Source organism: Salminus brasiliensis, chromosome 1, assembly GCF_030463535.1.
Source record: "Salminus brasiliensis chromosome 1, fSalBra1.hap2, whole genome shotgun sequence".
NCBI classification, from domain to species: Eukaryota; Metazoa; Chordata; class Actinopteri; order Characiformes; family Bryconidae; genus Salminus; species Salminus brasiliensis.
This window is the reverse complement of record NC_132878.1, coordinates 50142816-50169768: the sequence shown is the minus strand read 5'-3', so window position 1 is coordinate 50169768 and position 26953 is coordinate 50142816. Positions and strand designations below refer to the sequence as shown.

General features: G+C 40.7%; 1 protein-coding gene across 1 annotated transcript in view; it reads left to right on the top strand.

Moving 5' to 3' along the window:
- The window catches only part of pde4dip (phosphodiesterase 4D interacting protein), a 96144-nt gene that overhangs the window by 23107 nt on the left and 46084 nt on the right, over window positions 1-26953 (top strand). The window contains exon 4 of the mRNA XM_072681605.1: window positions 24265-24378. Within this exon, the coding sequence (XP_072537706.1) occupies window positions 24265-24378 (114 nt within the window). The remainder of the gene's footprint in view (window positions 1-24264; window positions 24379-26953) is intronic.

The window sequence follows — 26953 nt, the reverse complement described above, 5'->3', positions numbered from 1 at the left end:
GTGGCCTTCATCAAAGGGTCAGAGCCACCATGCTGAGTAAATTATGGAGACAGTCATGGTTGATAATGATAATGTAGTGTTCGGAGCTAATATGGCCTATGGCTCTCTATGGGAGAGATGCACCACAGAGTGTTTCTTCTAACTGTTGACGATTTTCCTGGGTTTACATTCCCTACGTCCTTCCTCCCACCACCATAGAGAAAAAGAACACTGCTGTGTGATGTTCGTTTAGCTTTAAGCCTGTAGTAGGGCGGCATGATATGGGCGAAATTCTAGCGTTTGTATAGACTGTAACTCCGGTGAGCCTTGTAGCATTGACAGTTGCAGAGAGTTTTTTATGGCCAGGGTAGTCATTATTTTGACAAAATCTGTCACAATCATGAGAAAATAGGTCATTATAACGAAAAAAAACAAAGTCGATCAAATTAACAAAATAAGTCATAACCTCAAGTAAAACATTTCATGACAAAACAGGCAAAAATAATGAGAATTTAAGTAATAACTCAAAGGTCATTCTTATGCCAAAATACTAATTGTTAGAAAACCAACTGGCAGGAATGGGATTCCAAAAGTGATCGTTCTGCGGTATAATTTTTAGGTGTATTTCTTATTCTATAATTTCCACTTGAAGTGAGTTATGTTAAACAAAAAGTTAGTAGACTGAGGGCAAAATCTTGCAATTCGACTTTGCTCATTATGCTTATGCCTTGTAGTGTGTTAACTCATTAAAGTCCATTTCAGAAGGTTTATTTTGGTCCATATTAACGCAAATCTACAGCCATTTGACAAAACCATTTGCATAAACACTTCATCATATTCAATATAGTCTGGGGTTGGGTATATGTGGCTGGCTGTTTGATTATGAATGAAAATATGGAAAAATGAAAGTCATCATGTTAGAACAATCTGAACCAGTTCCTCTAGTATATTAAATATAGGTAAAGAACACAAATGAAGTAAAAACATATTGTTCAACCAACAATATGCTGTGGTTAAAGGCTGGTCTGCCAAAAAGTTAAATACTAAAGGTGATACAGAAACTATATACAAACATAAAGAACCATGTTTGTAATAGAGCCGTGTGAGTGTGAACGACCTGTCGAATCGGTAAAAAGCCCTTAACATCAAGTGAGGTTTCTTTAAAGGGTTTGACAGACATGCCATCGCTCGAAGAACCATTTGAAGTGCCTTTAGATTTTAAGAGTGTACACTGTTAAACGTATAAGATCCTTGAGGAACTTTGAAACTGTGGAGGAACCTCTTAAGGTGGTTTGAGGAACCTTCAAGAAAAGGCTTTTAAAAAAAAAAGGTTCTTTGAAGGTTCCTCAAAGCACAGATTTCTCCACAGTTTCAAACTGAAGAAAAAATACTGCCTGGAACTGTGATTGGTCAAGATGCTCACATTAACACAGTAAATAAAACACGTCATTTTTTTTGTGCACGGCAGTATTCTGTGACAGCAGTACTGCAAAGGCCAGCATCGTGATGATAAATACTGAACAGTATTTTGCAGCCTGTGGTTTTCAGAGAAGATCACATTAGTGGTCTTAAAAGGAAATCGTACATAGTGCTCTGTGATGTGAACAGTCCCTGAAACTGACAGTGACCCATTAGAAGCACTTTTGCTCGCTAATGGTTCAGACATCTTTACGATCAGACTCTGGCTTTACACCCTAAATTATGTGATTATATTAGTATGTGTGGGGGAGCTAATCTTAGATTAGCTTTCTCATTCTGAGGCAATTTCTATATGAATAAGGGCCATGACCTTTGAGATCCATTTCCTGTCAGCTGTGCGTGTGTGTGTGTGTGAATTAATAAGTTGTTCTCTGTCCATATTTCAGCATTTTATAGTATTCCCTCTGGTCATATGGGAACAATTATAAACAAAAATGCACTGAGGGAAGAAGAAGAAAAAAACACTCGATTTTTATGAATCGCTTCGGCACTCAGTGGCCAGCTTAATGCTGCAATTACTGTACAGTAAAGCACAGACGCTTACCGAGGTCAAAGAGCCTACAAACCCAGCTCCACTCTGTAAATCTTACCGCTCGCCGGCCAAATTGCTCAGCGATGGTGGGATAATAACGAAGAAACATTTCAAATTCGCAGATTTAACGAGACCTCAGATGATGAATGAACCGCGGTCGAATTCCTGAGTGACGGCGAGATCGGCCCTGGTCTTTTCCCCAATTGCAAATGCCACTAAATCACGAGGCAAACTGCTCTTAATTAAATGTAACCTGTCTCTTTCGCATGCCAGCTTTCATCCATCAGTGTTCTGAGTCAGTGCTCCAACGCTGCAGGCCGGCCTGCAAGCCCTGCGCTGACACACAACTGACCCGACTTCCTCTCGCGCAGCACACTCGCGCCACACTCTGCCACATTTGCTTTTATATTGTCATATTCAGTTCAGTTATTAATGTTTTCTCCCTATCACGATTTCTGTCCAGTTCTCTGTCTACACTGTAAATAATACTTCACCCAAAGAACGCTAACATGACTAACAGTAAATGAAGCCCAAAACATGATCGGTCAACCCCCGTGCTAAGCAGCTGGAGAGGTGTTGTTTTCATGAAATTTGCACCCTTTTTTGTAAACATACCGTTGCTGATTGTGGCCAAAAATACCTTAGTTCACAGGACTTGTTTTGAAAATGCATCAGGCTTATGAAATTTGACTCTGAATTTCTGTGGTGAGGACGCAAAAAGATTGCCTTATGTTAACTTTTCCATGAAGGTCGCATTTCTTCAGGTGCACCACCACCCCAGAGTCTGATACATCTTCCTGTAGCCATTTGTAGCCATTCATTAATCACTTTACAAACTGAAGAAATGGCTTCCTGACAACGCTTTGCGGTCAGTATTTCTAAAGCTTTGAAATTTGCATCACCTGGCCTTTCCTAACGATGACTGTAAATAAGCCATAGCTGTAACAAGCTAAATAAGGTCTGAGACCTTGGTAAAAACTCTGAACAATTGCATGATGCGCCTTAGCTTTTTTATCCTCTGAAATTGTACAAATCAAAAGTAACACACTAATCTTGCTTAAAATGTTAAAAAGAATGCTTCATATGTAACTTTTGGAGATCCGTTCATCTTCTATTCACTATTCACATCAAGTTTGACTGGGGTACCTAAACTTTTGCATGCCACTATATGTGTGTCTAAGCTGTCAGGGGATTTAAGGCTGGATAGATGAAACGCAAGCAGCAGAATGACTCCAGAAGGATATATATATATATATATATATATTTACATTTACATTTACATTTACGGCATTTAGCAGACGCTCTTATCCAGAGCGACTTACAAAGTGCTTTGCTATTTACCCAATCTCTCTCTCTCTCTCTCTCTCTCTATATATATATATATATATATATATATATATATATATAGAGAGAGAGAGAGAGAGATATGTATATATGTTGTGCTAGTCATTTAATGTTAACGTGGCATTTCAAATGACCTCAGTTTAACTCACATTTAGCGAGATATCCAGTTTGTCATTTTGTATGAGGCTGCTGCAAGCTGTAGGATTAAAATTTCCTTTCCGACCAAAGTAAGTTTATGGTTTTAGTCAGCCCGTTTAATGGACTGGACTTGTCAAAAGGTATTCCCGGACTCTTTGTCTTTTTTTGTCCTGTGTTTTGATTCTGTGCTCTTTCTGCTCGCTCCGTTCTCTGACAGTTCCACTCCGACTCGAACCTTTCTCTGACACTGCCAGTAGGTAATGATACTGATTTGACTGGGGACGTTTGTGTCCTGGGGGATGTTTAGCGTGCGTGAGATCATATTTGGAGAAGTCGGCCCAGCTCTGCGTTCACAAGCACTGGTCTGCAGGTCTTTATTATTCTTTTTTTTCCTTCTGTTTTTTTTTTTCCAGACGAGGCAGTAATCCGATTTCGAAAATGTACCTCACGTCTGCTTTTAACGACCACACTCGAGTTGCCCCACACTCCTGTGAAAACGCTCGGCCTGCGCATGAAACACAAGAATTGAACCATCAAACCCCCTCGTTAAATTGCTTAAGCCTGGCGTACGGTATGGTAGCCTAGAGTGGGGGTGAGGAGCCCCATTATGTGTTATGGCAGGTACCTTCAGGCCTGCGCTCAAACAGTGGGCCACGATACAGCCCATGAGGACTGGGGAACAATGTTTGTAAATAGCACTGCAATTATCGGTAATGCGCCGCTAATAGGAACCAGGCGAGTGCTTATTTAATTTGTCAGGAAAGGGTAAGATTAAGGAAAGCGATGGCCGTCCCCTGCCAGAGCCCTGCCGGAGCTCCGCCAGGGCCTTCGCCTCGTTCGTGTTGATATTTTATTAAACCATAACCGAGCGTCCAGCCAATCAGGAAAAGCCTGCGGGTGGATAATCAGATTTCAGCTGGAGAGTTTTCCAAAACTTCAGACTGCAGCAAAACACGCTGCTGGCTCGCAATAAATCAAATCAGTAGGCCTTTTTTGTGTTGTTTTCCGGCGCGATAAATAATGATATAAGATGAAAAATAAAATGTTATCCTTTTAACTCTCAACTTGATTATGATACGTAGCGTAGCACAAAGCTAAATGCCTTCCTCAAACTCAGGCCCTGACATGAGTGTTTACTGTATTTCTGCGTAAATACAATGAAACTTATTGTATCGGCTATTAAACCTAACCTGTTAAACTTAACCTCAACCCATTAATGTTTAGTCCATATATGCCTAGGTAACATTAACAGTAAGCAAGCTGTCCTAGAGGCTCATAAAAAGACAGTGTTTGCTATCTCAGTGTTACCACAAACTTCACAAATGCCACATGGAGCAAGTGTGGTCCAGAGGTTCGTTTCAGAGGCACTGTAACCACTGACCGGCATGAAAGCGCTTTCAGTTTGTGATTAAGCTGCACAATATCCAAAACTGAAGCTTCTCAGGAAATTCAGCTATAATAGGTCTGTCTCAGTGTTTCAGTGTCTCAGGGCTTGAGAGTGCAAAACCCCGAAGTATTGTTCTATAATTATACGTAGTCATAAAGAGCTCTTTGAAAAACAGCTTCAAGCATTGTTCATCCCTCTCCACTCTCCGACAACAACCACAGGATGGTTTATGTGTGTATTTGTGTACTGAAGAGATCTTTACTCTATCCATGCTCTCATTTAAAGCTCGCTATGTAAAGAATCAGCCAGAATGAGACACACCAGTGATTATCACAGGAGTGATTCATACCTGGGATCAAAAGGGATGTCACAATATAGGAATACTGGCCTTTCTTTTTGTGTATGTAGGTATGTCTGCTAATGCTGTTGTTAAAGCAACAGTCCTTAAGTCCTTAGGAGGAGACAACATGACAGTAGTGGCTCAGTGGTTAGAGCACCAAGCTACTGCTGACAGGGTTATGGGTTTGGTACTAGGCAAGCTGGCTTCACCCTCTCTGCTCCCCGGGTGCCGAAGCAATGGCTGGAAGTCAAGTGGTCAGGTGGATTTTTTTCTGGCCTCATCTTTACGTACCTACGTCACATGACCAGTCTCTAGAAGAGAATTTCATTGTGTCATGATTGTTGGGACGGCTTGTATTGACTATGTCTAGAATTGTGTATCTGCTGTGACGTCTCCAGAGCAGAGTGTAAACTTCTGCAGACAGAAACGCCTTGTTCATTAGAGTGGTCTGACAGAATGGGTACAGTAACTCAGATAACCATGGCTCTACTCAGTATAAATGTAGTGTTACTAATAGACAGCTTGGTGAGTGTGTATTGATGAACCAGGAGAATTCAGATATCAGTACAGTACGCTGCAGATGTCCTAGACCACCTTAAAAAACAACACCTTGACCATTTCCAAATTCAGATGGTCAGGAAAGAAGAAGAAGAACCAAATCTTCTTCTTTTTTAATATCATTCATTTTAATGTCATAAAAATGAAGAAATTGTTAAAAAAATATATTTTCGATGGCACAAGACTTCTGTGCTGTGCTGCAGTAACCTGCACTTAAATATAAATAACAGCAGTCTTGGTTGAGCATGTGTTCAGTGTTAGTGCTAACTAACTTCCAGTGTGTAAAACCTCAGAGCCTTTTCTTCTGAGAGCAAAACCTGAACACACCACCGAAACCTGCCTCTCCATAGCGCTAGCGCCTCCTTCTGGTCAAATATTCCTATATTACAATTACGCCTTCACAGCACCATGGACCATAGTACTGTCTCCAAAACTACTGCCAGGTTCCTGAACGGTTGTTCAAGCTTCAAGCATTGCCATTTCCAGAGTGACACTGAACTGGGATCAGTCATTGATACAGAACCAATCCAATGCATCAGATCCAGTGAGGTCCACACGGTTCTGCAGGTAACTGCAGGGCAGCAGGTGGATGCAGATGCAGACAGCACATTCAGAGTCCCTACCTCGTCTGCTGTGCTTCATTTACCATAAGCATTTCCTCTGGCATTTAAGAGGACATCATGCTTTTGTGTCTGCTGCCTGTTTGTTGTGAGACCGCTAGAAAGAGACCCATGGAGAGTGTGCTCTATAGAGAGAGAGAGGCAGAGAAAGGAGAAAGGAGAGAGAGGAGAGAGGTTTTCCGAAGAGATAATGTTACACGTCTGTGGAGGACAAAAGCGCCGGTTGGGAGAAGTTCGTGGCAGTTGGCAGTGGTTTTGGTGCTGGGCGAATCTGATCCCGTAATTTAGACCCACCATAAACACGCTGAATTAGAGGCAGCCTCTGGCCTTTGATGTGTGCCCGAGAAACCAATACTCGGGTTGGCGTCCGCTAAACAGAACTTTGCCTGTAACATGAAATGGCTAAGCAGAGGAGGTCCTGTTGGTCTGTTTATGGTGAGATCTGGGAAAATGCTTTGCTGGACGCACTCAGTACACACCGAGGCGAATGATGACGCACGTCATTTTCATGTAATTTATGCCGGTTTACGGAAGTCGAGAAGTTTCAGACGTGGACCTTTCTGTATATTTATATATATTTTTTCGTAAAATGCAAATAGCCTGCAGTTTTCCACTCAAACGTGGCAATATTCACTGTCATAAGAGTGACAGGGTTTGGATGAAATAACTGGTCCTCTAGAGATGGAAAAGTTGGTGGTTGTAATGATATACCACAGTACAAAACCCAATAATAGTCATATTGCTGAATATTTGATTGATTCTGATAGCCGTGCATGATGACTGTGCTTTAAAAAGTCATATTGGGAGTAAATAACCTGCTATTACAGTCTGCAAGCGTGTTTGCTAGCTAGAGCTGAACACTTCCTACACTTTGTGTTTTTGCTTTGAAGTTTTTAAGCAAGGCTAATTGCACTTTCCCACTAGAAGTGAAAATAAGCCCAAACCTACCATCCATTTGTGAAAGCAGAGGAAGTGCAAAAGTGGCAGTTTACCCTATCAGCCAGGGTTAAGTGTAGACTGAGGGGCTCAATGTAAGTCACTTAAAACTGCTACACTGATGCAAACACAGTTAATTCAGTACAGTTCTTTGAGCATTCCAGCCTTTATGCATAAAAACATCTGCATTCAAAATAATATGATTAATGAAAGAAGGCTGCATCAAATGGAACAAATAGATTTTTGGCAAATATAAGCAAAATATAGGTTTAATTGCATTAATCACAACAATATTATGTGATTAATTATGATTAAAATGCCAGCACATCCTTGAAATGTTTGTCAGGAGAACAAATAAATGTCTAATAAACTGTCCATATTTCTTAGAATATCTCAGAAAATGCAGAAGCAGAAAATGCTTCATGAACTTCATGAGATGAGATAAATGGACGATCAGTCATTGGGCTTTGAGCTAAGAGAAGAGCAGCTGTGAGTGTTTGTAAAAAAGAAAGAGAGATGATGGAAGGGGTAAAAGGATGAGAGTTGATACGTTGATAGCGCTGATACGTCACTAGGCTCTGTAAAGAGAATGACCTAGGGGAGGAAGTTGGATCTAAACTTGGTAAGATGATTCATTTGTTTGTTTGCAAATAATCATATGCGCTAGTATTATATTCTATAGTACGTTTCCAAAGATTAATAACTTTCTTTAAATCTCAATGGTTTACTGTATAAGGCTTAGCTGAAACACTGTATTAAAGCTAACCCCGTCGTGTGGAGGATGTACTCACTAAATGTCAGTTATTTGCATGGATCAAAGTGGTAATAAATTACAAATTAGTTTAAAAATATAAAGTCAATTCCGTGACTCAGTAAAATTACTTATGATGGAAGAATTGTCATAAGATTAGGTTTTCATAAGTCTTCACTATCCAACTTTTCTTTTTGTTTTTACTTTTTCACTGCTATAAACTGCAAAACCATGACAACAATCCAAAGGATGATGTTTCTACAAAACAAGACAAAAATAACTTTCCATAAAACTGAAATCATCAATGGTATTTTCTCTTTCCACACTCTATTCCATTCACATGGGTCATAAACATTACAACATCGTATTTCCATATAACATGTACACCTGTGACTTGTAGGACATGTGGATGGTAAGTTTCTTACTGTCCCATCCCTGAGGGCCACTTACAGTTTCTCGCCTCAGGACTGACCTTTAACCTTCACTCTACCCCAGTCACTTACACACTCAGATGCTTGTGGTTGGTTAACCGTTCTGTGGGCTGAGCGGTCGCTCTCTCTCTCACTCGCTGACGTGCATAACATGCAGATTTATGAGGTGAGAGAGAAGCTCAGAGTTAAAGCCCTCAGTCAGGAGCTCTGGAGGTTGAAGATGTGCTCTGTTTTCCATTGGGAGCTCCACTTCACTCCCAATTTGGCCTCTATTAGCTGATTCAGCTTCATCTGGAAGTGGCAGAGTTTACTGGAATGGATGAGGCCTCCCAGTGACACACACTCACACCTCTGCCCTCATATTTCCATTCCTCTGTTCCCAGCAGGGATGCTGAGGTCACTTCCTGCCTGGCGGACACTCAGAACTTGCACCTCTGAATGTGTTCTGGAGGATGAGGGAAAAAGAGAGCGAGAGAGAGAGATGGAAATGGAGGAGCTCAGGGATGGAAAGCCAAGCCTTAGATGTCCTGCCAATGCAGCACCGCCTTGGCAATACTCTCTCTCTCTCTCTCTCTCTCTCTCTCTCTCTCTCTCTTTCATATGCTCTTTCTCTGCCCAAGATTTAATCTAGTCTTAGGGAAACCATCAGTTCTTCTCTCATCAACTGCCATAGTTCAGACAGTATCACACACAAGAGCTGAGCAATATTGTTTGTTAGTTGTTAGCGTGACGTTGGCTTTTACAGAGGGCCGCAATAAGCAAATGAGCCCCTTGGAGTCTGATTGCAGTCAGCATAATAACTCTGGAAAGTTGTCTGAGACAATAGTGAGCAGCTATTGTAATAGTGCAACCGATTCTGATTATTACAGGCAGCACTAGGGGCAGTGAGCATACACATGCCTGGAGTGGTGGACAGTTTAAGGTTAGGTGCCTTGCTCAAGGGCACCTCATCCGTAAATTATGAGAAAGGAGAATGTGCTATTCGGACCCTCTGGTTTTAATCCTGCTTCCTGCCCCTAAGCGGCCTAAATCCTATATTTTACTACTAATGTAGCCACCTAACGCAGTGAGGTTTGACGCGAGCGAGTGGCGACTTCGCCATGCAGTTAGCACAATGCTAAAGGATAGCTATAGCTGTGGTTCTGGCATAAAAGACTATTTACAGTCACAAAATCATGAACATAGTCCTGCACAGCTGTTACACATCAGCTTTTCATACAGAAACCCTGCAATGCACTAGTGTATAAGGTAATTCTAGCGATGTTGGACAAGCTCTAATTTGTCATAGTGAGATAAATGCATTATGCATGACTCCTGAGACTTTATGTGAAAAGACAAGTGCTGAATGGTTTCTCCTCAACTTGTCCATGGCTAATCATCGGTAGTCATCATAAAACTCAACGTTGCATCACTTCTCTTTTTAAAATTACACACCTTTCTGTTGGTTTCTGGTTTATTCACCACTTACTGGAATGAGCCAAAGAAATCGTGTTTCACTTGGATCCAGCCGCTAACGGGAAGGGCACAGCAGTATTTCCCCGATTTCTAACTGGCCAATTCTGCTGGAGTGGCTGTTCTATTCAAATACATTGTTTTTATTCCAGACCTTCATAAGACCTGCTGGTACTTATACATGGTGTATTTTAAGAAATTTCTGTCTTGTTTATGTTTAATTAAATGTGCTGAAAGTCTAGATTAGATTCTGCAGATTCTGCAGAAGACATGCAGCACTTACCTAAGTCAGACATATGTTTACTGGGAGCTTCAACATGACGGTAGCAAACCGCACTCGAGAATGGCTTGGGACTCTAAGGGTTAAAAGGTACAGCTCTGTAAAAGTGTTGCAAGTGCTGGAAAAAGATGAAAAACAGGGACGATGAGCCCACTGTATTCCCATTCACCACATGATGGAGTAACGTACGCTTCTTCCAAGGACTGAGCGGCTGATCCATTTAAAAACTTATAATATCCCTGTCCTCCTCTCTCATCACTGAAAACAGATGTGCGAGTAATGTATGGGGTGTTACAGGAGACTTTGCGAGGATGTCATATCTGAGATGATGTATGATGGCCCGTTCTGATGTATGAGTCACAGAGCTGATGGTGATCTAGCTCTTGTGGAGAGGGGAAAAAAATGAAGGCAGATGAAAATGAGGGGCAAGGAGAGAGAAGTGAGAAAAGGGTCTATCAGTCCCACTCTGGGCTTGGCACACTGTTAACTGCATGGTCCTGAGATGGGTAATCTGGGTAATTTTAGTTTTTAGGTAACCTGGGTAATACTAGTCAATAATAATATAATATTTGAGTAAAATTCAGTAATAATACTCTACCGCCTCAGTCCAGATGCTCCTTTTACTTTCATTGACAGCTCAGTATATCTCGACTTGTCAAATGCATGTGAAAAGTATGTGCTTTAGTAGTGGCTCAAACTGCTGTGGCTCAAAATTCCAACTGTAAGGAAATTCTCGCATAATGCTGCTTTTTAAATGCTCAACATTTAACATCTATATGCAAGCAAATGGAACATTGTTAGTCATTTTTTCCCTTTTTGGTAGGGAATTTTTCCTAGTTTGGTTCTACCAATTACCCACCCGTTCATAGCTCCCCCTTAGTACTAGCAATGCTCCTGACACTAGGAGGAAAATAACTTTAACTTAACACACGTCTCCTCCAATACATGCGAAGACAACCACAACCTCTTTTCAAACTGCTGCCGATGTGGCATGGCTGGGCAGCCAACATACTCAGCGGTAAGTTAACAACACGCCTGTGCTGGCCAACATCGCATTTAGAGTGATGAGGGGAGAGAGCGACATCCACCCACCCAGAGAGAGGGCAGCCAATTGTGTTCTCTCAGACTCTCAGTTCTCTCATCATAGCTCGGGATTCAAACTCATGACCCCAGGGTGTATGTATTAAAAACAGGCATTGTGTGAACAGGCTTGGATCTGCCCTTTCTGACTTTTTTTTAGGAGCAAATGACAAACATGGCAAAGACCGTAAAGCAAAATGAGTTGGCAAAATGAGACACGCAACAATAACTTCTCATCAGATTCCAATCATAATGAAATATCTCCTTTTCAGCTTATGGACATGTGGTACTGATTGTAAGTGTAGAGTTTGAACTTTCTCAGAGCTACTCTGCTTGTGTCAATGAGCTCCGAGTGAGAACTAATGTGAAATTACACAGTGCTTGTGTTATTTCCAACTAACAGCTGTGACTTGGACTCGTATGTGGACCCAAACTGCAATTCTTTAGCATGTATAACATGAGGAACACTATACATTATGAGTATAGTGCATATACATAAATGGCACTTGGCTGAGGCGACTTCCGTGTAGAGCGACTTACATGTGAATCATGTTACACAGGTAAACCCTTCAAAAATAAAGGTGCTACATATGGTTCTTTAAGTGACACCATAGACGAAGCCCTTGCGATTCCATAAAGAACCGTGTATGTACCAAAGATAGATACATACTTTACATCAGGTGTTCAAGTGGTTCTTTTTACATCAAAAGGTTCCTCACACATCTCTTATTACAAACATGGTTCTTATACAGTATGTGGACAAAAGTATTGGGACACCAGCTTACAGAAGAACTTTTGTTCTTTTTTGCTTTTGTTGGAGTAACTGTCTTTCCTGTCCAGGGAATAAGGCTTTCTACTTGATTTTGGAGCATTATTGTGAGAATTTGATTGCATTCAGCAACAATAGCAATGAGGTCTTTGAGAGAGCACCATCATTCCAGAGAACACAGAGCCACTGCTCTACAGCTTAATGCTGGGAGGGGGGATTAGGCATGGTATTAGGCATTAGGCATTAGGCATAGGCATTAATAAGTTCATGTTTATCTGCTTTAGTGAGTCCTATTCTGTTGGCAGTACTTCTCTACAGGGACTAGACAAGCTGTGTGTATATTTTCACATCTGTGTCTTCAAGTAAAAGCAAAGCAAAATGCATTCATTAGAAGGGGTGTCCACAAACTTTTGGACATGTAATGTACAGTGTTACTCATAACATTTGTAGCACTTTTATTATAGTGTAAAAAAGGTCAAAGAATGTAGTGTTAGGAGTCTTGTCCCTATGACTCTTTTTGGGGTACTATTACGTGCTTGCCCAGCTGGACAATTGAACCCTAGGCTGATATGGAAGATGTTGCAAACCTTTAGGCATACAATTCAGGTCAAAAAGGAAAAGCTCACCTCTCTCACCTCTGCCAGCCCCTCTATGGGAGTCTAGTAGTATTTTAGCTGTAAGCCAGCAGTAATGCACTGGAGCAGTTTTAGCCATTCAAGATTAAACACTGATACTGGAAATAACTAAAGAGCTTGAAGCTCTTGCCTTGTATGTAGCACTTTAACAACGACTCTTTCACTAAAAACTCTGGCATAGAGCTGCCACCAGTGTTTTCCATTTCTCACAACTGACTGAATCTTGCTGTGGCTAATCACAGTCTGTGATGATAGTACTTCCAGAAGGTCCATGTTTTCTCTAATGAGAAAACATGGACTCCAACCTAGTCTCCAACCTAGTGAAAATCAAAACATGATTGGCCTTGGATGCTGAAATTGCACAATGCTGGAATGTGTATACCATGGTAAACAGATTCCTGACTGGGCAGTCTTTGCTTTGGATGTTGAAAATGGTCAAACATGGTCAAACATAGAGCTCCCAACAGTGTTTTCCATTTCTCACAACTGACTGAATCTTGCTGTGGCTAATCACAGTCTGTGATGCATCTAGTACTTCCAGAAGGCCCATGGTGTTATTTTCTCTAATGAAAGATGTCCCACCTAGTGAAAATCAAAACATTGGATACTGAAATTGCACAATGGTGAACTGGGCAGTCTTTGCTTTGGATGTTAAAAATGGTCAAACAATTAAGCCTTCTTTGAAAGTCTAGAAGGCCTTAAAAGTTTCTTGCTACTTATAGTAGTTAATAAATAATGTGTCAGGAGCTGTGGTTTAAGGGGTTAAAATAAGTTTCTGGATAGCAGAGAATTTCAAAAACTGATGCCAAGTCTTTATGGACTGTAACCGGAAGAAAGAGGAAACTGAAAAGATTCAGCTGCCCATTCCTAGAGTGTATTTTGTCTTTTAATGTAGTGTCTGTGTTAGAGCTTACATTCAGAAGCTGCTGAGGCCTAAGCCAAATCCTCGTCTCAGAGGGAGTATCGTTCTGCTGGGTGGATCTGAGCTCTGCTACGAGGGCCATCCGTCACACACCGTACCCACAGACGCATGCTCATCTGGGGATAAAATATCACAGGCCATTGGGCCAGCAAAGCTAGGGGAACCCAGGCGGCCACAACAGATCTCAAGCCAAGAATCTGCTGCTCTGGTTTGGGTTGCAACTTGCAAAAGTTATTTGACTGGTGTAAAGAATGGCTCTGGATGCTTAAATTGCGCCGTGCTGGAATGTGGATTTGTTAGAGCTTTTAACTGGTGGAAAAAAGTAGCAGACAAATAATGGTGTTGTGTTCTGTGTGTCAGTTCTAAATGTAGGATTTCAGTTGAACTGCTTAAAAGTTTTTTTTCTTTTGCATGCTCAAAGAATTTGGTTGGGTGCTGACATACAAATAGAATACAGTAGAATACAAATAGTAAGACAAAAATACACAATTGTGGTCAGAAGTTTACATACACTCATCGTGGATATGAATATCATGGCAACATTGAGCTTTCATGGATTTACTTGCACAGTTTCTAAAACAGTACAGATAGAACAAGTACTTTCTTCAAATTGAACACTTGACGACTGCAGTCTCAGAATTATTTGACCTCTTCACGACAAGCATCTTTAGTACTGAGTATGACCTGCTGCAAATGTGATGTGAAAATCCAAAGATTTTCTATGGGGTTCAACTTAGGTGACTTTGACGGCCACTCCAGAATCTTCCAGGACCTCTTCTGAAACCAAGCCTTGAAGTATGCTTGGCATCATTGTCCTGTTGAAAGATCTGATGGCACCCAAGCTTCTGCTTCCTCAAGGAAGGCATTATGTGGATTTTTTTTTTACTATCCATCTTGCCTCCACACTCTGCAGGTTCCCAGTGCCAGAGGAAGCAAAGAAACACCCGAGTATCACAGAGCCACCGCCATGCTTCACTATAGGCAGGGTCTTCTTTTCAGCAGAGGCTTCATTCTTCCTACAGAAGCCAAGCTGCTATTCCTTAGGCCTGAAAAGTCTATTCTTTGGAGCGATGAAGGAAGAAGTAAGCATACGAATGTATGGAAGAAGTATCACCTTCAGGTCACCTTCAGATGAGAGAACATTGATTCAAATGGTCAGAAACAACCAAAGAACCACCAAGGCACAGGCCCGCCATGAACTGGAAGCTGCTGCTGAAACACCTGTGTTAGTGTCTACAGTCATGTTGGTTCCACTGAGGGGCTGCCATCCAAGAAAAAAGCCCTTGCTCTAAAATCGTCACCTTCAAGTTTGACTAGACAGGTTTTACTGCCATTCTTGAGCACTGTGGTCGTTCAGTGGTTAGAGCACTGAGTTCGAGATCATGGGGTCGTAGGATTGACACTAAGGTGCCATTATTGGGCACTTGAGCAATGACCTTAACCTAATGCATCGAAAACAATTTTGTTGTACAGTGCAAGTATAATGAGTATAAACACCAAACACACCTAATGACTATAGACACCAAACACACATTCAAAGGTGGTTGTGGAATAGATGAAAAAAAAGGTGTATTAAGCTTATGGAAGGGCCTTCCCAAAGTTCTGACCTCAACCCTATTAAAATATCTGGACTGTGCTTAAAATCTGAGTTAGTGCCAAGAAACCAATATATTTAGGCTCTACCAATTCTGCCATGAGTGGTCACTGGTCAGATATCCAACTAAAAATTCCAAGAAGCTTGTTGATGGCTACCAAAACATCTGGACAAAGGGCAACATGCTTATGGCCAGTTAATCAAATTTTTGGTATACTGTTTACTATTTTATGCTTTTTGACTAGCTTTACTCAATGTTGTTTGTCCCCAAAGCAGACTATGTTAAAACAAATGTCAGCGCTCTGTCCGTGGTGCATGACCTCTCTTTTTTTTATGCACACATACACACTCACACACACACAAACACACACACACACCCAACACACATATATGCACTCAATTCTCCCATCTCCCAGCCAGTCGTCACTGCAGGGAACCAGGGTGTTGGTCTCTGAGTCAGACGCTGTTTTTCTGCTGGGTGTTGATGTGTATGTGTGTGTGTGTGTGTGTGTGTGTGTGTTTATACCGCTTTGCAGCTGGCACACTCTTTGGAAAAGCTTTCCCCCCTGTCTCAGTAAGATGCTGGCAAAGGGGCAGAGGGCCCAGTATTGAGCCGTGCTGCACACACATTCACATACACTATACACCACTGGCACCAACTCCTGCCACCACATCTGGGAGCAATTTACCCACTGAAAAGAAAGAGAAATCGTGTGTGTGTATGTGTGTGTGTGGTGGTGGTGGGGGTGGCAGAGAAAGAGAAAAAAGGGGAGTCATGGAGGGAAAGTGTGGAAGGAAAGAGATTCTATAGAGATTAAAAAGAAAAGATGGAATAAGTAATGGATCTCCTTGCTGTTAATAAAACCACTGAAAAATAGAGCGTTGTACATTATAGTCAGATGTCGTGACAGTTACTGGATTAGGTAACATGGTGATGTTATAATAATGGACAGTCTCTTTCGTGAAAGCTCATGACAGTATGTGAAATTTGTCATTACATGTATATGATGTGACTATGTCATGTGTTATATAGCATGTAGGTTGCCAACTTTTCCGCCAACGTTAACAAACATTTAAGGCCAACAAGAAAAGTTTTTGGCTATGAATCTAATTAACATGCTTTCTGTGAGCAGGACGTGTGTGTTTTCATCTACGTTGTGCTATCTGATTGCCATGTAACTCGCTGAGGTCCAACAGTCAGTTATAAGAGCGACAGTACAGACTGCCTTTCATCAGTAGATTTGCCTTTCGTCTCCCTGCATGCTTCCATACAGCGAATCAGGGATATTTTTTCTGAAGTGAGGATCAGGAAGAAATATCAAGTGTGGCGTGAGGGTATCAGTAACAGTGCACCAACATGGAGTATGCTAGCCTGGCTGGAAAATGCTGCTAAGCTTGTGATGGTCAGCCTCTGGCAGTATGGCTAGATGTTGGCTTTTTAGATGCTGCATTGATATTTCAGGACAGCATCAGGATATCAGTGCGCAGCGTGTCTTTCTTTGTAAAAATCTCGGGCACATGACAGCATTTCGCTTAGTTCATGTTTCTTTGCTTCTTCTTCTCTTTTGTGTAAATTTTGTGTAAAGTTGCTGCATTGCTTGCTCAGAAATGACATTGTGCCCCCTGTACAGAAGGTAAAATCAGGATAAAAGGACGCGGCAAAGAACTTCTGCCTAAATCTGCCTAATAGAATTATTATATTTTATAATGTGATTCAATTTCTGAACAACAGTTACTTAAACTTCGATTAATTGCTAACAACACTAGATGGACGATATCCTGGGGGAAGTGAGCGCTTTGGAAATTGGGGGGTTTTTGCTTTGACAGTGGCAATGTGTTACAAAGAATAGAAACACTGTCGCATGAAAAAAGGGAGACACAGACAGTGGGGATCTTCTGCTTTCCCCCTCTCATCCTCCTTTCTGGTTTCCATGGCAACCAGCATAGGGAGACTGTAGTGTGGGATTGCAGCAGTGCATGGGCCTCCATGAATTCGGTCACACTAAATTTTATCTTAGTACCATGAAGAACAATAGATCACCCCAGACCAGAAACAACAGTCCTGGTATTACTGCTAAAAGTGCCCGTTACCAAACACTAAATAGCACAAAGCTATGGTTGCTAGGTCAGTTGCTGAGGCTTGTGTCACACCCAGGCTACTGATTTCCTGCTTGATTTATGTGGCTGTTAAAGAGGGACATAGTGGCCTGTCAGTGTGTGTGTTGTACTTGAGCACATGTGCCTCAGTCGTAAATATATAATTGGAAAACTGACATAAAGACAGAAGTTGGCCAGAAAAAAAAATTAGGCCGCCTTACTGGCCTGTAAAATTTGTTTTAATGTTATTGCTGCTGGATTTAGTTTAGAGTCAGCAGACTTTGGCCTTTTTTTCCCTAAAATATTAGGCTGTCGAATATGTTATTATTTTGAAACGCGTCAACATGCTGTCAAAAAGAGACCTCCCCTTTGAGCCGTTTATGTGAAATTGGCCAACTGCTTCTCATATGCTTCTAAATATGTCCATTTTTCACCATTTACATTTGTGTGTCAACTATGTAGGAATGAGATTTCCCACCCTTATAATTAGAATATGATGAAAATAAGCTCGCTGACATACACAGATGAAACGGCAGCTCCTGTCTGCCTGTTATTATGTCTTTTATTATGACTATTATGGCTGTCATTAACACCAGGCACCATGACCGCATAACAGCAGAGTAGAGCGAATGCAAATGGGGGTGAGAGAGGAGAAGTGTTCATGAAAGACAGAATGATAGCTGGCATGAGGGTGGCTGTTTTTGGCCTGTGAAAGTTAGACTGGATGCATTCACACACAGGGCAAGAGACATTTGAGCAGACTTTTTGTACCCAGACAAGTGTCAGAGAGACCTTCCGTAAATGATTTCGGGAACTGTGAACCATTCAACCATCCACCTTAGTGTTCTTAGTGTAACTCTGCCAGTGAAACTATTCTCAGTCAGTGTTTCCCAGAGAAATCGCTTGTAGAGGTGTAAGGATACACATGCAGATTTGGGTTCATTACAGTTGACGATTCTGAGGTTCACTTATGTACTAAGCACACTTGTTTGGGTCTTAAAAGGACAGATTTAATTTATTTTATTAAAGTTATTCAATTTAGTTAAATTGCATGTAAACTGTAGTGGATATTGTGGAGTCCTAACATTTTGTATACTTCCATTATGTATACTTTGTCAAAGGGACAAAAAATGACCTGAACCCTGGTGGTGTACAGATTTAATGGAACAGAAGCAATGTTTCACTTTCTCTAATGTTGGGCTGGCTCTAGGAAAAGTCATTACAGGAAACATATATATTAAAAATATCATGGGGGGCGGGGTAAACATAGTGGCGGTTCATTTTTGACCTTTATGACAACACAAGGATTAATATACAACCATGTGTATCATTTCTCCACGTCAAATTTCGCTTCTATAAGTTTTAACATTTACTAGATTTCTCAATAATGTCTTGGAATAATTACGCTCTATTACAAGTGACTTGATTCATTTCTCATTCCTGCCCAAACAGCTTATATCATATTATATCATAATGATATGCTCCGGATGCTACGTAGATGCTAAGCAAAGCTATTTTAAAATGTTGAGTGTAAGAGAGGGCGTGTGAGAAGTGAGAGAGTGAAAGTGTGAGATGTCAAGTGTGTGTGTTTTGTCATATATACACAAAAAATAACCATAGAAAAACAGGCCTAACCTACGTTTTTGTTTAAAAGAGCCATCATACCAAACTCTGTATGTCTCACTGGATAAAAACCTTTTCTGATACCAGGATTAAAGTTAGCACTGGAGTTAGGCCTCAAAAAATTTATCTCTATTGGTCACTGATACTTTCAGTATATATGACTACTGTTGCAGCAAAACACAGTTTCTCTAAATACCTTGTAAAATATAGTTTGTAATAGAGAGGTGTTAGTGTGAGGAACCTCAAGTGATGGTTCTTTAGACCTTTAAAAGGTTCTTCACACTTGTGCATATCTTTTACACGAACCACTTTTGGTTTCTTTAGTGTGAAGAACCTAAAATGATGGTTCTTTAGACCTTTAAAAGGTTTTTCACACTCGTGCATATCTTTTTCAAAAGAAAAAGCACCTTTATTTTTTTTTTTTAATGAAGGTGCTACAAATGGTTCTTTGAGGGATGGCATAGAAGAACCACTTTTGGTTCCATAAAGAAGTAGCACCTTTATTTTTAAGACTGATGGTAAGAACACATTCTGAACTTTACTGTACACAACCAAACCTTTTTTATTTATATAATTTGAACTCGATTTGATTTGCGTACAAGGGTAGAGAATGCTTTAACTCCTGACAGTAAGGTTTCAGGTTTCAGATAAGTAGTACATTTACACATACTTGGTGTTTGGCTGATGCTCTTATTCAGAGCAGCTTACATTTCAATCATGTATCTCAGGCGGGAGATTGGAGTGTTGGGAGTCTTAGCCAGGAAGTCTTATTGATGTAGCGTGGTGCGCTTGTCCTTCCACGGGTAGGACGGTGTAGTTATCCACTTCACATTACATTAGCAGAGCTGGGAAGGCTGCATAGCATTGAGAAAGGAACAAAATACATCACAAACTGTTCACATGACAGGTGTTTCAAACTAATGCACATTAATATAGCAAGATCTTATTCAAAATACAGCTGGAGATTCAAAACAGTACAAAGACGGTTTATAAAAACAAAAGTGTGTGTGTGTGTGTGTGTGTGCCAGTGTGTTCTGGTGCCTTGCATGCTCTCTTGTACGTTCATATGTCTGCACATATGTATGTGTGTGTATGTGCACTTCAGCGGTTTAGACAGAAGCTGGCTGTCTGTGGTCGCCTCACGTCAGGCCTGCCTCAGACAGCGATGGAAAGACAGAGTGCAGACACCGACGTGTCTCTTGACGAACAAGTCAAAACGTCCATTTTCCCAACAGAGCGGAAAAGTTCAGCGCTCCCACAGCCAGTGATCCCTCACTGACACACACAAACACACACACACACGCACAGCTGAGTGATCCCACTCTTGAGCCGAAACAGGCAGGAAAAATAACCCCCGCACTAAACAGAATGCCATTTATTCATTCCGGGCCGAGCGCAACATTCTCAGGTGCTTCGCTGGCGTGACTGAAGCCAGAGAGTCATTACAGCACATATTTACATTCGCACACAGCTTGTTCAGGACTTAAGGTCATACATATGTCAAATATGAAAGAAATATATAGTCAGTTGTCAATATGATATCATTTTTATTTCTTCACACAACTTGAAAATGGCATGTTGTTCTGTACATCAGGTCAAAATTTCGTGATGAATGGAGCAAAATGTAACTTCTTAACTTCTACTTCCACTGAAAGTTACAAAGGTTTGTCCTTCTTCTGTAAAACCACAATTATGGAGATATGAGGTTTCATTTCCGACCTATATGTAAACCTATATGTATAATTTTCCAATCCTAACCCTATCCTAACCAGTGGAGTTGAGGGAATCAGCAAACTGGAACCCTAAACTGCCAGACCTCTGAGGCTAAAGCATAGTTATTACCAGAGCAGGCAAATGTCTATGTAGACTCATGTCTTACCTTTGATCTGAGTATACATTGCTAATACAAAAAAACAATAACTTACATTACAACTAGGGGTCTAAGAATATATTGATAAACTAGTATCGCAATATTAGATATTTTGTAATACTGTATTGATTCTCAAACATACAGTATCGGTTTTTAATGAAGTAGTTGTCAGACAGGGGTTCATTTTGTGGTGTGTTTGAACCCCCGACCACTAGATAGCAGTGTTGTACTCTTCAGATCCTGAATAAAAGAAAAATGCACTTTTTATGGACTCCAACTTTTTTTTAAATAATGACTTGATTCAGACTTAAATTTTAGCTGGTAAATTTTAACACCACATCTGCCTCTGGATCGGTTCCCAGTCTGGGTGACTAATAACACTACATTGGCCCACCTCTGTAATACGAGTGCCCTTGTAAGTTGCTCTGGAGAAGAGCTCCAGCTGAATGCCATAAATATATATACGAATGTAATGTAAAATCACAATATATCGTCTTGCTTACAGTACCGCAACATATTGAATCGTAACCCATGTACTGTGATATGTACAGTATTGCAACAGTCTTGTCAATACACATTATAACAGTCTTGCCAATATACATTATTTTTCACCTAATAGCCACCACCATAAACTACAGTAAGCTTTACTCTGGCTGGACAATAATGCTCTACACGTTTCTTTAATCCTTATATGTAACTGTTTTGAGCCTAACCCTAAACCTAACCCTAACCTTTTAGTTTTAGAACATAATAAACTTAAACTCTACAAAGCCAGGGTTGGGTTTTTGGGGCCCTGACATTGTAGGCCTGTTTTCTACTAATCCAAGACAAGAAAAATGTACCACAACAAGCACACATGTAAAAATGTGGAGAAGATCAAGGCAGGCCACTTTATTGTTGCTTACACACACTCTATTACAAAAGACACTACTATCCCGAGAGACATCCTGGATACAGTTTAATCCTGTTACAGAGGTAGGAGAGTGTCTGCCACTTCACCAGGGGTGTCCAGTCTTATCTACAAAGAGCCTGTGTGACAGGCGAGAGTGGTATCACCTGATTCCGCTTGTGTAATCCGTTGGTCTCAGTGCTGAAACAGTTGATCGTGTATGCTCCTGCTTTGTTGGAATGGAAACCTGTACCAAACACACTCTTTTGGTAGAAAAAACATTGCTTTCCTACATATGCATGAAGTATAGAAACTGAGAAGTTACATGGATTTAACTGTTGCTGAAGAATTGCTGTTCCAACAATGTGAAGTGAAACACTTCTTGCAAAATGTATTTCGCAGTGTTGTTATTTTTTTTCCAGTCAGCTATGAGATCATCACATGTGCCGTGAGCAATTTGCTACTATTGCAAATTTTTGTATTGATAAATGTTAGTTAATGTATATGCCGTCGCCTGTGTGAGGAAATGATCCCAGCCCAGGATTCCACACTGACAGCTGAAACAAGACGACTCCCAAAAATAGCCCAGCACTCCTGTTCAGTAGGGCCTAAACCAAAGAACTATACTGCCCCCTATAGTCAGAGAATATCACGAGGAAAGTGATGGGTTACAATCCATTAACAAAGCATTAAGCTCTTATGATAGAAGAGCCTTGAGTCATGCTCAATACCTGCTAGCTGTAGTAAAGAGCTTTGGGATGCTTGCATGAGTGTGCAGTTCAGAACCATCCTAAACTGGGCTGGAATCTGAACCAGAACCTGCGTTGTATGTGAATATCATAATATACAGAACTACGTATCCGGCATGCCATTTGTTTTATGACATATGGTTAATCAGCTGCTTACGTGTAATATGTTATTTTACCATTACTGGAATGGGAACTGCAAGAGACACCATATGTATTTATAACTGAGTCTATTATACATTTGTAAACAGCTACAGTCAGGTCAGACTTCAGCTTATTCCAGGTGTTTATAAAAATATGCATATATTGCATTAACTACTTACAAATTACATTTTTTTGCATAGTCCTTAACAGATGATGCACAGGTTACCACATCATCTGTCAAACATGATGAAGGCAGTGTTATGGGATGGGCAAGTGTGGCTGCCGATGGAACTGGCTTCACTAGTGTTTACTGATGATGTGATTGCTGATAGAGATAGCAGAATGAAGTTTGAAGTGTACAGAGCTGAACTTTCTGCTCAGATTCAGTATAGAATCCTGCAAAACTGTTAATAGGCGCCCCACAGTACAATCAATAAATCAATCAATTAATCTTAATAATTTATTAATCAAACTTTATTTATATAGCACCTTTCAGAAAATAAAATTGAAATTCAAGGTGCTTCACAAGAGATTGACAAAATAAGGATAGGATAAAGAGAAAGCATTAAAAAAATAATAAAAATAAATATTTCATATAAAAATAAAAGGTAAATAATTAAGATAATAAAAGTTATACATTTACAATTTATACACTTAAAGTTACAAATATAATACATTTTAAGTTACAAATATAATAAAGTAAAACACTAAAACATTTCATAAATATTCATAAATTCATAAATAATCAAATAAAATAGTAGAAAAAATAAAATATAAAATATTGCAGATAATATTGTAATATTGTAATGTTCTTAAATGGCCAAGTCAGTCACCTGACCTCAACCCAACTGACCATGCATTTCACTTACTGAAGACAAACCTGAAGGCAGAGAGGCCCACAAACAAGGTTCCAGACTTCAGACAGTCATTGACTGTGAAGTAATCCAAGTATTAAAAATGATAATATTTCTATATCATTTATAAATAGAGGGACTGTGTAAAAATGGCTGTAATTCCTAAATGGTCAATGTAATATAGTAGTAGCCTAAACAATGACACACACACACACACACACACACACACACACACACACACAGTAGAACAGTGAAAATCCTTGCAGAACCGCAGCTGTCAAAGCCTAATAGCTAGACAGACAGGGTGAGTGAAATAGTGTTAGCCCCCCACGACAGTTGTCTTGTGTATCAATGAAGTGCGACTAAGCTGTCCCGGCTCTGTCTGTGCAACGGCTTTAAGAGCTGTATCAGCTGACACCAGTTGTGCCTGTGAACCTACACTGCTTCTGCTTGGCAGAGAGTCCTGCAATAAAAAAAGAACCACAGACACACTGCCCACCCCCCAAAATACACCATGCCCCCTTCCCCCCTACACACGTGCCCCCCAGCGTTTTCAAGCAGGAGGATCCCTCTCCTCTGTGTCACTTTTCACAGTTGAACCCACTGTTGAGGACATTGATTTAGACAGCTTGGGAAATTGCATGCTTTTTCTATTTGTTAGCATTTCTGGTTTTGTTTTGATCAATTCAATACTGACAGCTAGTTTAGCCATGCATGCGAGCAACATAGGAAGTGTGGTGCAGGGATGAGGGGTCCGAGAACCCCGCAGTGAAGAGAAATGGTCATGTCTAACGGCTATCGCACCATTTCGCAGCACCTCAATGACCTGAAGAAGGAAAACTTCAGTTTGAAGCTGCGCATCTACTTCCTGGAGGAGAGGATCCAGCAGAAGTTTGAGGACAGCACCAGCGAGGATGTCCACAGGAAGGTGAGTTAATCCCGGCTTGCAGGGAGCGGGGGTGGAGAGGGAGGCGGGAGGCTTCAAGGCTTGGGGTTGAAGGAACTGATGGTGTTCAGCAAATGTGGAATTTATTGTACCTCAGTAGTGGTTTTGGGAGTCGAAGGAACTTGTGTCCAGCCAGTGTAGAGCTTAATGTGGTGGATTTAAGCTTTGAAGGAACTGGTGGAGCATTCATGTTTAGATACTGTGGAGCTTCTTGTGGACAGATGGAATTTGGGGAAATCTTCCTTTGTCAGGTCAGTTATTATTCTGTGTCTTGTAGCAATGTATACTCTCACACTTGAGGTCCCCCAGGTTATTGGGATGGTTCCCTTAAAGGTATATCTTCAGCACCTCTAGTACCAGAATTTTTTTATATACAAAGCTATGAAAGGGTACAAGAATACACTGTTGCCCAGGAAACGTGAATGTAGTGTTTCTTTAAAACAAACAACTGAGCCCTAAACAGGTCATTTACATTGTTTGTAACTTGTGCCCTTTATTCTGACAGCCTACATGCTTGAGCTTTAGTCTCGCTGAGAGGCCTTGCGAATGATACGTGGAAGGAGCTATGCAGCTACTTGTGCCAAGGGTTTAAATATAGCCCATAGATTGAGTAGCAGCTGAGTGTTCAAGTATAACTTATGCTGGCATGAGCAACTGTAGAAGTGATGCCCTGTGGGGAACAACTTCACGGTTGGAGGAAAAAGAAATGCTAAAACAAAATGTTTTTCTTCTATTCTAATGCTAAGTGATGTCAACAGTACTTAGCTACTGGCGAGTATTATGAGTATTAGTATTAAAAGAATGGTCTAGGTTTATGTACCAAAAACAGCCATACTTTATTTTATACTCAATTTTCTTCAAACTGTCTGTTGATACTGTGCCTTTAACACTAATACAGAGTGTATTAACAAGCTCAATCAAAAGCAGCCCAGGCTGAAACACTTGTTACAAACAGTGTGAATTTAGAAGGGCTAAACTGATATAGTAAATATGTTAGATTTTATTATTTGGTTTATTCTGTGCATTTGATAAGGCTGACAAATTGCCATGAACCTGTAATGTGTAAATGCATATCTGATTTTTGAAGATTTTGCTGCATTCTTTCTGTAATTCTTGATTCTAAGAATTGTGCTTTGGTCCTACATTCTTATTACTTTCTTAGTAATAATGCTGCAGTTGGCCTAAAGCAGAAGACTGGCTATGGCTGGTTCAGTCTAGTAGCTGTGTTGACATTAATATGACTCAGGACAGCTGCTGATGGTGTACCCTGTGGCAGCGTGGCAGTAAAACGTGAGAGACAAGTGAGACGCCAGAAAGACGTCACACTAAATATGCTGTATATCACAACTTTCATGCACAGTTAAGAGTAAGGCAAAGTCACCCACTGTTTATTGTCCTTTCATGTGAATCACTATTTTAACATGGACCTATAATCATCAAGTGAGCAATATAGCAAAAACATCGTTTCTAAGTGAAACAGTAGAATGGAAAATTGACCTGCCGTTTTTGTATGATGCATACAGTTGTTCGGTGGTCCAGAATGACCAATTATACTAAGTGTATTATGGTGTATATTATTGCTTCAGTGACACCACCACTGTGGTCAGTGTAAAAGCCAGAAGTGATCATCTGCTAAACTCTGCTGCTGTATTTTGGAACTGCTGTATTAGGTAGCTTATAATCTTTGGTTTATTCTTAGCTGCAGCAATACAACTCTGTACTGGTATTGTGTGGGAAGGATCCAAAGAAAGCGAGCCAGGAACGCTATATTCCTGTCTGACCTTATCAAACTGACCTGCTCTGACAGAAATGAAATGAGTCCCACTGACCTACATACTAATATCTGAGATCAACTGCAGGAAGGTTGTTCTGATGCGGAACAGTTCACCTGACAGCTCTGGAAGACGTCTGGTGGAAAGTCTGGATATGGGAATATGTGTGTCTACGTGGTTGTATTCACTCCCTTGCAGATTAGTGTGCACTGATCTCCATCCAATTACCAAGAGTTCCTGGCCCAGAGTTTAAAAAAGTCTCTGTTGCTGTGGGCAGAGATCATGTAATGGAGAGCCTGAAGGAGAGAGTAGGTTTATTAGGGGTGCTGAGAGAAAGTGTGTGTGTGTGTGTGTGTTTGGTGGGGGAGGGCGTGCAGCTTTCATTCTATTTTGGGCCCACCTTACTCTTGGGGAGTACAGCTGCACGTGCACAGGACTTCAGTCAGCAGTAAACTGTGCATTAGACTTTGTTTAATCATTGATAGCAACCCTAATCAGGATGCATTTTCTAATTTTTAGTCTGGAAGTGAATTTGCTCAGGTATGATACAGCTTACAGGTAAATTTGTGGTTGTTGTCTGTGAGAACGTAGAGATATATACTTGCTGTATACTTTATTAGGAACACATATGTACATTTATGCAATTTTCTACTCAGCTAATTGTTGGGCAGTAGAGCAGTGTATAAACTCATGCAGATACAGGCCAGAAGCTTAAGCCAATAATCCATCCAAATATGATATGAGTTTTTCTAGAACTGCTACAGACGGGAAATGCCTTAGATGAG